This window comes from Peromyscus maniculatus, chromosome 6 (genome assembly GCF_049852395.1).
Source record: "Peromyscus maniculatus bairdii isolate BWxNUB_F1_BW_parent chromosome 6, HU_Pman_BW_mat_3.1, whole genome shotgun sequence".
NCBI lineage: Eukaryota > Metazoa > Chordata > Mammalia > Rodentia > Cricetidae > Peromyscus > Peromyscus maniculatus.
Window position 1 is genome coordinate 87,483,690 of NC_134857.1, and position 11,525 is coordinate 87,495,214.

The following is an 11,525-nucleotide window of genomic DNA, read 5'->3' on the forward strand; positions in this document are numbered from 1 at the left end:
TTTACCAAGGTGTTGGTGTGGGTACAGACACTTGGAAACTAGAGTGATCTCGGAGAATGGCCACGTTGGTGCAGGACAAGAGAAGATGATGAAGCCAGGATGTGTCACAGAGGCCATTCATCAGCTGGAGTGCACCAGGCCACAGTGGATGCCAGGAAAGTCACTCTTAGTTGGGCTAGACCAGACACCAAGATATAAAGAAGAGATATAGTCTTGCCCACCTAGTAGAAGATAACATGGGATGTCAATGGAGCATCTCAAAATCTGATCTAGTAGGTTCATATCCCGGGCATAGAGTCAGTGGGTGGAAACCAGAGAGAGGGCCAGGAAGGCCTCCTAGATAGACATGGCATGAAGTGAGTATTAGAAGTCACTGGGTGGCAGAGAAGGTGTTAGAATCTGGCTGAGGGACTACTAAAGCCAAAGCAGGAAGACTTGAGATTCCAGAAACTACCATTGTCCATCACTGAGATGCACATTCATATGTGTGGCAAGCAGCAGAGGTAGGAAGGGATGGACTCCAAGCCTGTCTCACTTCAGATCTTAGCCTTATACATCTAGATGAAGCCCCTTGGACCTTCAAGTCAGTTTAGGTATGGACTTCTAAGGTGGGGGTCATGGCGGACAGAGGACCATCATAGAAAGCTTTGTTTGCCTTTTAGGAAATGTTGGTTGACCACAGCAATACAGAGTCAAAGAGACGTTAAAGAGGTGACATGATCTGATCTGCACAGTAGAAAGGTGACTACAGTCACTTCAAGGAGAGGAGGCCAGGGAGGCCCCAGTATGAAGGCAAAGGACCAAAATGGGTTTGGAGAGATGTGACCAGGCCTGCTGGTGGCTAGACCAGGCCAGACAGGAAGGGTAAGTGGGAGAAAGCATGCAGGGGTGTCCGGGCCATGTGTTTGGCTGGATGTGGAGACTGTCCACATAGAAGAGGAAGCATGGGCCTTATACTGACTTCCGGGGGTCTGGATTGGACAGCTGGGGAATAGCAGCGTCTCCCGGGACAAGGAGCATGGTGGAGAAGGAGGCCTGGGAAGTGAGGCTCACACAAGTCCTCGGCAGAATGCAGAGAACCCAGGGAACTTGTCATGAGTGCAGCTACAAGGTAACTCGGCTGCTTAAAGCCCAGGCCCACAGAGCAGTCAAGTGGCCTGTGTTCCACACTGTATCCTGCTCCAACTGGCCTGCAGATGGAGCTCTTACAGGTATGAGCAGCTGGAACACCATCCTGGCCACACTGAGCCCTGTTACGGAGCCACTGGGTGACATGAACTGGCTAAGGGACACATGGTGCCAACCTCCAAAAGAGGCTTGTGACAGAAAAGCCAAGGGACAGTTAGTGAGTTTACTGGGGCATTGTGCTCACAGGCAGTTTCCATCATAGGGGGTCTGAGAACCCACAGAGTATCTGCCATAACTCCTTGGTGTAGACCGCTCAACTCCCACTTCCCATAGAGGATGTCGATATCTGTGTTACACTTGTGTCTGCATGGGACAGGCTCCATTCCAAGCGGTTTATCCCCCAGCCTCACCCTGAAAGTGCATGGTTAAGGAAACTGAGTCACAGCTAAAGCACAGCAGGCTGGAAGCAGGCCCCAGACCTGCTGGCACTTGTCCTGTCCTCTGACCACCGCGCTGTTTCATTCACAGGTACATGCGGGAGCCCTGCACAGAGCAGCCCAGCCTTAGGCAGAGTACGCCCTCTGCAGCCAGTCTTGGGTGAGGAATATGAGACGCAGGAGACAATTCAGGCCAGGAGCCAATTCTCGGGCTCCACCCCAGAGCCTTTTGGAAGCAGTTAATCTACTTCCTACAGAACTTTTCTGAGTTAAGTAGCAGACTTCTGAAGCCCGTAGGGGCAGGACTCTGCTTTCAAGGATGTTCTCCAATGTCCATCGATACACACCTGCAGGGCCCCGCCACAGCAGCGCAACAGCAGTGATGTTCACAGTAGCCTCATCCACTGAGTGAGTCCATTCACCAATGGACTTCACCAAGTCCATTCGTAAGCTCCGTAAGCTCCTTGATCATTTGAGATTTTAATATGCACTGACTGTGAATGTTAGTTTCAGTCTTTCTGCCCTCTCCTCTTCCCTTCCCTCCTCCCCCCCCCTCGTGAAAAAGGAGGTGGGGCTTGAGAGAATGTGGTATTTATTTCACAAATGAACTCCTGAAAAGATAGGTCAAGTGAATATCCCATGAACCACAAGGCTCTGCACACCAAGACCAAAACCAGATGTTGCCTGGTTCACTCCTTTCACCAGGGTGAGCAGTGCTCCAAGGCTGTGCAAATTATGAGAAGCATTCACCGAGCATTCACTGGAACAGACAAAAGAGGATTGGAGTCTGGGAGCCCATACCACCATTTCCAGCCCCCGAGTTTACATGTGGCCAGTTAACCGTTGACATCAATCCCTTTCTAAAGCAGTCTTCTTCCTGTCCTCTCCTCGGGATAAGAGAATGTGCCTGCAGGGTTTTTGAGTTCTGATGGTCTGAATCCACATCCTAGATGGAGAAACCTGATACCCAGCGGACAGGATGACATGGCAACCTGTGGACTCACACCATCTTGAGTTTGGTCCTAACCGTATCGCTTACCAGCTAACTTACGCTGACCAGTGTCTGGTCCTCTCTGAGCTCCAGTGTCTTTCTCTGTAAAATAGTCAATCACATCTTTCCCTAAGCCTGGTTATAGGCATTCAAACAAATACCCACAATGCATCCCTGCCCTGCTTGCCCATGGGCTGGAAGGGCTGTGCCAGCACACAATCAGTACGGGAGCACCAAGAAGAGGTGCTGGCCATACCAAGAAGGTGGCACCAAGAGAAAGAATCATGGAGTCCTTCTGGGCCCCCAAATGGTGGTGGGAGGGACTGAGAATAGGTGCACAGAGCGTTAGGAGCCCTTCTTTTCTGTTTTTCAGTTTCAGTACTTAATTGTTGGATGCTTCATGTACAATAAATTGCATTGCTTAAAATGTCAAATTTGAGATGCTTTGATGTAGGCATATACCTGCAAAACTGTCAACACACTCAAGATAATAAACATAGCCATCACCCCCCAAAGAAATCCCTTGGCAGTCCATCTCCCACTCCTGTCCCCGCACTTCTGTCCATGCAGCTACTGACCTGTTTCCTCTCTTTGCAGACCACAGTGTTTGTATCTTCTAGAATGCTATATAAAATGGAGGAGCTGCACAATGATTCTGACACTTAGTGTGATTATTCAGTATTTATCTACACAACCCCTTCTTTTAATGAGTATAGTTACTGGCCTCTCCCTGCAGTGGTCACCACAGCCTTTCCCTAAAGGCAGGGCCTGGTTCCCAAGCAGGATACTAAACGAAAGGAAAAGGAGAAGTCACTGGGGACAAGTATCAGAGGGGGAATGTCAATGTCTCACCAAGGAAAAGGAAGAAGGGACTCACTGGTTGTTCCTTTGGAACCAGAACTAAGAACTGGAGATCTGGCCTTAATTTACCAGTGAAACTGGTTAGCTGTCCTCTCCTCCCATCCAGTTTAGTCCTGACCACACTGCAAAGGGGCTTTGCTCCTGTTGGACAGATTAGGAGTCTGAAGTGCAAAGAGTTTTTGATAATTGCTCAGGTTCTTACAGCTAACAAGTGCCTACATGGAGAAGCAGACCCATGCTCTTTCCTACCATTTCATCCCCAGCCCTGATACCGTCAAATGTACCCAGAGAAATGGCTTTCAGGGCGAGGGCTCTTGGTGTAGCCTTTTCTTGTCTTTTCCTTCATTGGTTGATTTTTTCCATTGCCATTCACACTTAGGTCAGACTTTAAAGGGAAGGGAGAAAGTGACATGCCATGTGAGGAGACAACAGCAGGGGCCAGAGGAACTTCCCAAAGGGAAATGAAATTCAAACATCCTTGTCACACACACACACACACACACACACACTAGGGAATCAGGATTCCAAGACCCCTGGAGTCACAAAGATCTGATTCAAGACCTAGAGCCACCACTTCTTGGCATCATGAAGGTCACTTCCCCCTCTCTCAGCCTCTATTGCCTTTCCAATGAATGGTGCAGACAGACAGACAAGTCAGAAGACTATGAGGACTGAGTGATGTGCTGGGTCACGGGTGCTTAGCATAGCCCCTGAACACGGTGAGCACAAGCCACCAGCTAAGATTATTATTAATTCTCCCACAAGGGTGTTTTGCTATCCACACCTTTTGTTCTACAAGTAAGGCAATGAAGACGTATACACACTCTCCAGTGGTCATAAGCATGACAAATAGGAGAACAGAGACCCTCGGGGAATCATCCAGAAGGAGTACATAGCAGGGCATTGGAGGATGTTTTTGCTGAAAAGCTGAGACCGTGGGAAGCAGGAAGAACAGGAAACACAGACCAGTGGTTTGCACAAAGAGAAACACAAAGCTGGGAGGAGAGTGGGCAGAACATTACAAATCATTGTTTATTAAGTGATTGTTGGATGCTAAACTCTTCGTATGCAATTTAACACTAACAGGCTGCCACTTCTGTAGTAAATTTACTTATCCAATAACTGGCCGAGATTACAGTTTGAGTTTGGCAGGCAAAACACCCAGGCCAGACTCTGGATCCTTCATGGACAGCCCATCTTCACAGCCCACCTTCCAGGAATCAGAAGCTAAACTGGTACAGTCTAGCAGTCATCAGTTTCCCTCAGCCTTCTCAGGGCACTCCCTGCAGCTCTAGGTAGGGTTGCAATCTTTAACCCCACTCTACAGACTACCCACTGGGGTATGGCTGCATCCCTCAGAACCTTCCCTTGCAGGGAAGCAGGCTTCAGACACTCTCCTAGAGAGGGCTGTCTTAGCAGAGAGAGCCCAGGAAGAGTCTTTCCCACACTAGAGCCCTCTGAACACCAGAGCTCTGTGACCCATCTCAGTGTGTCCCTCTGTGGGTCGTCTAGGCAGGTAGTTCCGACAGGGGTCTGCAGAACTCAACCAGTGAAGGCTTGGAGCTTTTGCAGGGCTTTCAAGCCGACCTGGACCCCTAAAGCACTCCCATTCCCAACTAAACCAAGGACTTCCTACACAAATTCTTCGGAGACAGAGGGTATCCTATTCTATCCACCCCAGGGTTCGAGGGCTACACCCCCAAATTCAGATCACAACGTGGACCAGCTAGTGTTGTCAGATCTATGAGAGGGCATCTGTGAGGAGCCGGCTGTTCCCAAGGGCAGCTGTGTGTCCCCTAGCCTTCTCTGTCCAGAGCCCTAGGGAAAGGAAGTCAGAAAGGCAAGTGGCCGGCCCTCAGTTCGGTTGTTCCTGCGGTTCTCCCAACCCCCACCCGGTGGGGGGCAAAGACAGCTCTGAGTTTCTGCCACGCTGCAGCCAGGCCCGCACCTGCTGCATTGCCCTGAGAAGCCAACGCTGTGCTGGGTAAGATCAAGGTGGGGCTCAGGGCTACAGGAGAGGACGCAGGAGAAGGCCAGAGAGGGGCCTGGGGTCTGCAGATCCTGTCTGGCAGCATCTTAATAATAGCAACACATCTCCCGTGGGGCTGGATCCCGCCTCGGGCCTGGGATAGTTCGTATTGATCGGTTCATCTTGCCTACTTCATTATGTTGGCAAGAACCTCTCAGGAGCTCCTCAACTTCTCTGCCCTCTCCACTTCTCCCGGCCCAGGCAGCAGCCAGCTGAGCTCTGCACCGAGTTCTGGTGGGTAACCTACGTTCTGCCCAAGAATGGGGTGTTTTCTTTGTGGTGAGGGTCGGGGACACGGGAGTCTATCTAACCCGGTGGCCAGCTCGGCGGCGGCGGCGAGCGGCACAGCTCGCGGGCTCTGGCCCCCGCCGGCCCCTTTAATTCGAGTTCGCTGCGGGGCCAGGTGCGGCGCTGCGTGGCGCGGTGCGGCGCGGTGCGGCTGCGGGCGGCGGCCGGGCGCTCCGTACGCGCCGCCCGCGGGACTGCAGAGTCTGCTCCCGGCTGGCCGCCCGCACCCCGCCGCCACCACCGCCACCGCCCGCTGCCCGGGTTCTGCCGGCCATGGATGTCACCCAGGAACATGGAGGCTCGGGTACCCATCCGCAAGGGTAAATCAGTGTCCGGCATTCCGCTGCGCGTGCTGCCATCCCTGCCCGGCTGCAGCGCCCAGAGGGGCTGCAGGGCACACCGGTAGTCTGGGCGGGCGAGCTGGTGTCGACCCCTGCTGTCGACCTGGAGGGTTATGGACCCGCGCCGGCCGCGGCGGGGGTGGAGGGTGGGGAGGGGGAAATTGCCCCTTCAGAAGAGTGCATGGAATGGGCTCGGGGACCCTGTGGTCTGTGCGTGACATAGGGCGGAGGGCGCAGATTGGAGGTGGCGGGTGATGGGAAGTGCAGCTGACTGCATAGCCATGTCTGGTAAATAGTGGGTGGGTGGGACTCGAGTCACTTGGGTCCTCCTGGTTGCATTTGCCTCTCGGCAATAGAGTAAAATAAGCGTCTCTGCAGTCGCTGCTTTTCCGCTTGGCCCGGGTGGTGGGCTGCCGCAGAGCCCCCTTGCCTAAGAGGAAGCTAGAACTGGGGCGGCTGCCTGGCGAAGCCTGCTCTGCACCCTCAGAGTTGAGAGGCTCCTGTGTTTTCAGGTGGAGACGAGCCTCGGTGGTCCCTCAGCTGGACCTGGCAGGCACCAGCTAGGCTGTCCTCGGGCCCACAGCGGGAGCCCACCGCACTGCGCAGGAAGGGGTTAAGGTGGCACGCTCCAGCCGGCCGACGGCTGTAGGCTCTGGCCAGCCGCGCGGGTTCCGGCGGGAGCGCGCCCGGCGGAATCCCGGGCCGGAGCCCGGGGCGATGGGAGAGGGCCCAGACCCCTCCCGGCCCTGGGGCCGGCGGGATTGGGTCGGCGGGGGGCCAGCCCGGAAGCCAGCTTCCTCTAGGCTCCCCCTCTCCGTGAAGCCAATCCTCCTCGCAGCCAAACAGCTTGAGCGTTTGTTCTGTGCTTCCCTGCCGAGATGTGAGGGATTTTCTCTTGGGAAGAAATCAGTGGTCGAGTGCCTGCCCAGCTCAAATGCCACCCAACCCAGAGCAAGGCCTGAGGCCCAGGGATCCCGGAGGGAGAGTAAGTTCAGCGACCCCGGCTCTCCAGCATTCTACAGAGGCGATCTGGCTGTGTGCAGGGGTCTCTCTAGCTGGGTAGGCGTGTGTGTTGGAGGAGGAAGGATTGCTTCTTCACCGGGACACGGCTAAGGTCAGAGGGGAAAACCCTCCCTTTGGGAGATAGGTGTTCTGACACCGGGATAGAGAAAGCTGGATCGCTCCGGGTGGCAGCAGAGGACCGGGAGGAGAAAGAGCTTCAAGCTAATAGGAAGAAAGGCTTACCCAGGAGAGGCTAGGAGGGTCCATGGGAGTTCTCGGCCACTACCACCATGAAAAGTAGGCATGGGGGGATTGCCACTTGCAGAGAGGGGATCTGCCAGAGTCCTTCTAAGTCTTGGTTCCCGCTGCCTGAAAGCCCTGGGTTCCACCTTGCTGCTGTGTTTTGCAGGGAACGTCACACCTCCTGAGGACAGCCAGGAGGACTCTGTTTTTTGCTGAGCTGGGCGTCTTACCTCCTTCCTCCCAAAGGCTTCAGACCCAGGCTTCACTCTTCTCGAGTCCTGAATGCCCCTGGCCAAGCATCAAACTGTTCCTCCTCCAGCCCTATCCAGTCCTAAAGCACACCTCCAGGACCTGGAGCCTGCCCTCCTGCTCAGAATGACTCACCATTATTTCCAGCTCAAGTGAGAAGATGGGATGGGGAGTTGAGCTGCCTATTTGTGTAGCTAGGATTCCTGCCTGTGGCATCTGATCTGCTGCTCTCCAAGGAAAAGCACCTCAGGCTCCTGCCTGGACAGGTAAATCAACCAATCAGTAACAGACAACTAGAGTCATTGGGGGTGGTATCAGGGACGAAGACCCAGGCCCCAAACACCTTCCCATGAGTACCTCTTGTGATGCAGGTGTTGGTGAAACATTAGCGCAGTGCCTGGCCGAGGGCTCCCTCCTCACCTCCTCCTATGGAGCTGTGTCCCAGGATGCTGTGTGGTACACAGGAGCCTGTCTCAGCCGCCTGCCTCCAGTGCAGGCCACTCTATAATTGAAAGATTGTTCCCTGAACCCTACTGATCCCTAGAGAAGTTACAAGGTGAAAGTAGCTTCAGTGGCGGGGATAATGGTATGGTTGTGTTTCTGAGCTCTTGGCTGAGAGATGCGGGACATCAAGTACAGCTCATATCAGGTTGCCAATGACTGGTGGTCTCATGTCTTTCCCTGCCTCTGTCTTTCAGCCAAGCGAGGCTGTGTCTCCAGCTCTCAGAGGGCTCTGGGCCTCTCCTGAAGGAGCACAGACTAATGCTTCTGAGTTTCTTGGGGCCCAGTGACCAGCACCCTCAGCCCCCCTGCTGCAAGCAGCTGGAAGGCATAGAGTAAAGTACTCTCCTCAGCCCAATTATGACAGTGGCTACCGGAGACCCAGTGGACGAGGCTGCTGCCCTCCCTGGGCACCCACAGGACACCTATGACCCAGAGGCAGACCACGAGTGCTGTGAGAGGGTGGTGATCAACATCTCAGGCCTGCGGTTTGAGACTCAGCTAAAGACCCTAGCCCAGTTTCCAGAGACCCTTTTAGGGGACCCCAAGAAGCGGATGAGGTACTTCGATCCCCTGCGAAATGAGTACTTTTTTGATCGCAACCGGCCTAGCTTTGATGCCATTTTGTACTACTACCAGTCTGGAGGCAGGTTGAGGCGACCTGTGAATGTGCCCTTAGATATATTCTCTGAAGAAATCCGGTTTTATGAGCTAGGAGAAGAAGCAATGGAGATGTTTCGGGAGGATGAAGGCTACATCAAGGAAGAAGAGCGTCCTCTGCCCGAAAATGAGTTTCAGAGACAGGTGTGGCTTCTCTTTGAATACCCTGAGAGCTCGGGGCCTGCCAGGATTATAGCCATTGTATCCGTCATGGTTATTCTGATCTCAATCGTCAGCTTCTGTCTGGAAACCTTGCCCATCTTCCGGGATGAGAATGAGGACATGCATGGTGGTGGGGTGACCTTCCACACCTACTCCAACAGCACCATCGGGTACCAGCAGTCCACCTCCTTCACTGACCCTTTCTTCATTGTAGAGACTCTCTGCATCATCTGGTTCTCCTTTGAGTTTCTGGTGAGATTCTTTGCCTGTCCCAGCAAAGCTGGCTTCTTCACCAACATTATGAACATCATTGACATTGTGGCTATCATTCCTTACTTTATAACCCTGGGGACAGAGTTAGCTGAGAAGCCAGAGGACGCCCAGCAAGGCCAGCAGGCCATGTCATTGGCCATTCTCCGTGTCATCCGGTTGGTAAGAGTCTTTAGGATTTTCAAGTTGTCCAGACACTCCAAAGGCCTGCAGATTCTAGGTCAGACCCTCAAAGCCAGCATGAGGGAATTGGGCCTCTTGATCTTCTTCCTCTTCATTGGGGTCATCCTCTTCTCTAGTGCTGTCTATTTTGCAGAAGCTGATGAGCGAGATTCCCAATTCCCCAGCATCCCGGATGCTTTCTGGTGGGCAGTTGTCTCCATGACAACTGTAGGCTATGGAGACATGGTTCCAACTACCATTGGGGGAAAGATAGTGGGTTCCCTGTGTGCAATTGCAGGTGTATTAACCATTGCCTTACCAGTCCCTGTCATAGTGTCTAATTTCAACTACTTCTACCATCGGGAGACAGAGGGAGAGGAGCAGGCCCAGTACTTGCAAGTGACAAGCTGTCCAAAGATCCCGTCCTCCCCTGACCTAAAGAAAAGTAGAAGTGCCTCTACCATAAGTAAGTCTGATTACATGGAGATACAGGAGGGAGTAAACAACAGTAATGAGGACTTTAGAGAGGAGAACTTAAAAACAGCCAACTGTACACTGGCTAACACAAACTATGTGAATATTACCAAAATGTTAACTGATGTCTGATGAAACCTATTAATGTACTCACAGCTCAACAGGACTAATGCAGATGTTGCATAATAGCCTGCATTGTAGTCAGTGTTCTAAAGTGTGCATCTGGTTCTGCATGGAAAGCAATAGTTGTGCAAGTGACTTTTGACCTTTTGATTTTTGATTTAGAACACAGAATATTTATCATGGCTTTCAAGAAATCTTCATCACTGACTTACAGGTTTCTAGAGATGGGAGTCACCTATGGAGCCAGCCTCTCAGACTGACACAATGCGGCCACCTCATAGTCCACACACAATCCATCATAGCAACACCATCCTGACTTCCTAACTAAATGCAAACACACCTGGCGGGTGCATTCTCCCTGCCACACCCTACCACCCCACTTCAGCCCACCTACCCCTTCACAGAGGAACACCATCAGGGCTTAGTTTGAAAGTTCTGGTGACTACTCCAAAGGTCAGTCCCATTTTTGCATTGAAAAGAACACACAGTCCTGTGTGTTGGAATTACTTTCTGTGTCACAGGCTGGGGTTCGTGAATTGCAGTTGCCAACTAGATGCTCCGGAGGCTTATGTTTCGTAACGGAAATGCTGCATTCTGCTTTTCCTCTGCAGTGTCGATGTGAGGGAAGCCCGGGGGGGGGGGGGGGGGGGGGGGGGAGGGAGGGTGCGGGGAGGGACAGTTAATATGACCAAATATGAGTTGTCAAGTTTTACATTTGTTCCCTTAGGCCTATGGAGAGAAGCTACCTAATTCAGGGACTTCTCAGCTTCAGATACCATTTTGCAAGCTTCAGGGTCACAGAACATGTCTGATTTCTTCTTTCACTCTGGAGTTTGCAGACATCTGCTTTCCTGATGGTGTGGCCCAGCTCCACTACACTGCAGTGGAGTATACCAGTCATGCAATAGAGCTGCATGAGTGTTCACTGCATGAATCTCAATATTTAAAACACAGGAGATAACCTATTTTCCTAGTAGCCTATACAGTATTCATACGTAGAGTATTAATAGCCTTGGGATGGTATTGAACTAGGGTTTTTTTCCCCATCAGAAGGCAAAAGCCCTCCATCAGGGAAAAGCAAATAGACTATTTGGAATGGGGAACCAAAACTTCTGGCTGGCCCTCCAGCCCACCCATCTCTCTTCTTTCAATGAGAGCAAAGACCCTGCCACACCAGGAGAATGAACAGAAAAATCAGAGTCTGAACACTCATATGGCTGAACCTTAGGAATTGAATTAATCTAGTCATGGGCATGACTACAAAGCTTACCAGGGCATTGATCCTGAGGACAGGCAGATCTGTGGGTTCAATGTACATAAATATATATTAGCTATCTATCTTTCTCTCTCATGTGTTCCTCTAGTAAGCTATAGAAAAATTGCATTTGAACATTGTATAAGCTTATGCAATATTTTGACACAGGGCAATTTATGCATGTGTTTGACTATGTGCACTAGAATATATATATACAAACACAAGTGTGTGTATATGTATGTTATATACACACACACACATATATATATATTCATTCTCTGGAGTTCAGATTCAGGAGCAAATCCATTGCTTGGTGGGTTGGTTGTATAAGAAGCCCAATGGGTATGGT

At 51.8% G+C, this 11,525-nt stretch overlaps 1 protein-coding gene across 3 annotated transcripts; it reads left to right on the forward strand.

The window, feature by feature from the left end:
* The first annotated feature begins 5,885 nt into the window (after nt 1-5,885).
* Kcna2 (potassium voltage-gated channel subfamily A member 2) lies at nt 5,886-10,549 on the forward strand. Of its 3 annotated transcripts, none has more exons than XM_006979514.4 (3): nt 5,886-6,054; nt 7,487-7,835; nt 8,268-10,549. In XM_006979514.4, the coding sequence occupies exon 3, from the start codon at nt 8,431-8,433 to the stop codon at nt 9,928-9,930; it is 1,500 nt and encodes a 499-aa protein (XP_006979576.1). In that variant the 5' UTR covers nt 5,886-6,054; nt 7,487-7,835; nt 8,268-8,430; the 3' UTR covers nt 9,931-10,549. The 3 variants fall into 3 exon arrangements, with proteins under 3 accessions (XP_006979576.1, XP_015853650.1, XP_015853649.1); XM_015998164.3 differs by lacking the exon at nt 5,886-6,054 and adding an exon at nt 6,758-7,189; XM_015998163.3 differs by lacking the exon at nt 5,886-6,054 and adding an exon at nt 6,758-7,060.
* Nucleotides 10,550-11,525: the final 976 nt, after the last annotated feature.

Excerpts from the sequence above, each read along its gene's own strand:
- Kcna2 (XM_006979514.4), top strand. The coding sequence starts at position 8,431 with ATGACAGTGGCTACCGGAGACCCAGTGGACGAGGCTGCTGCCCTCCCT.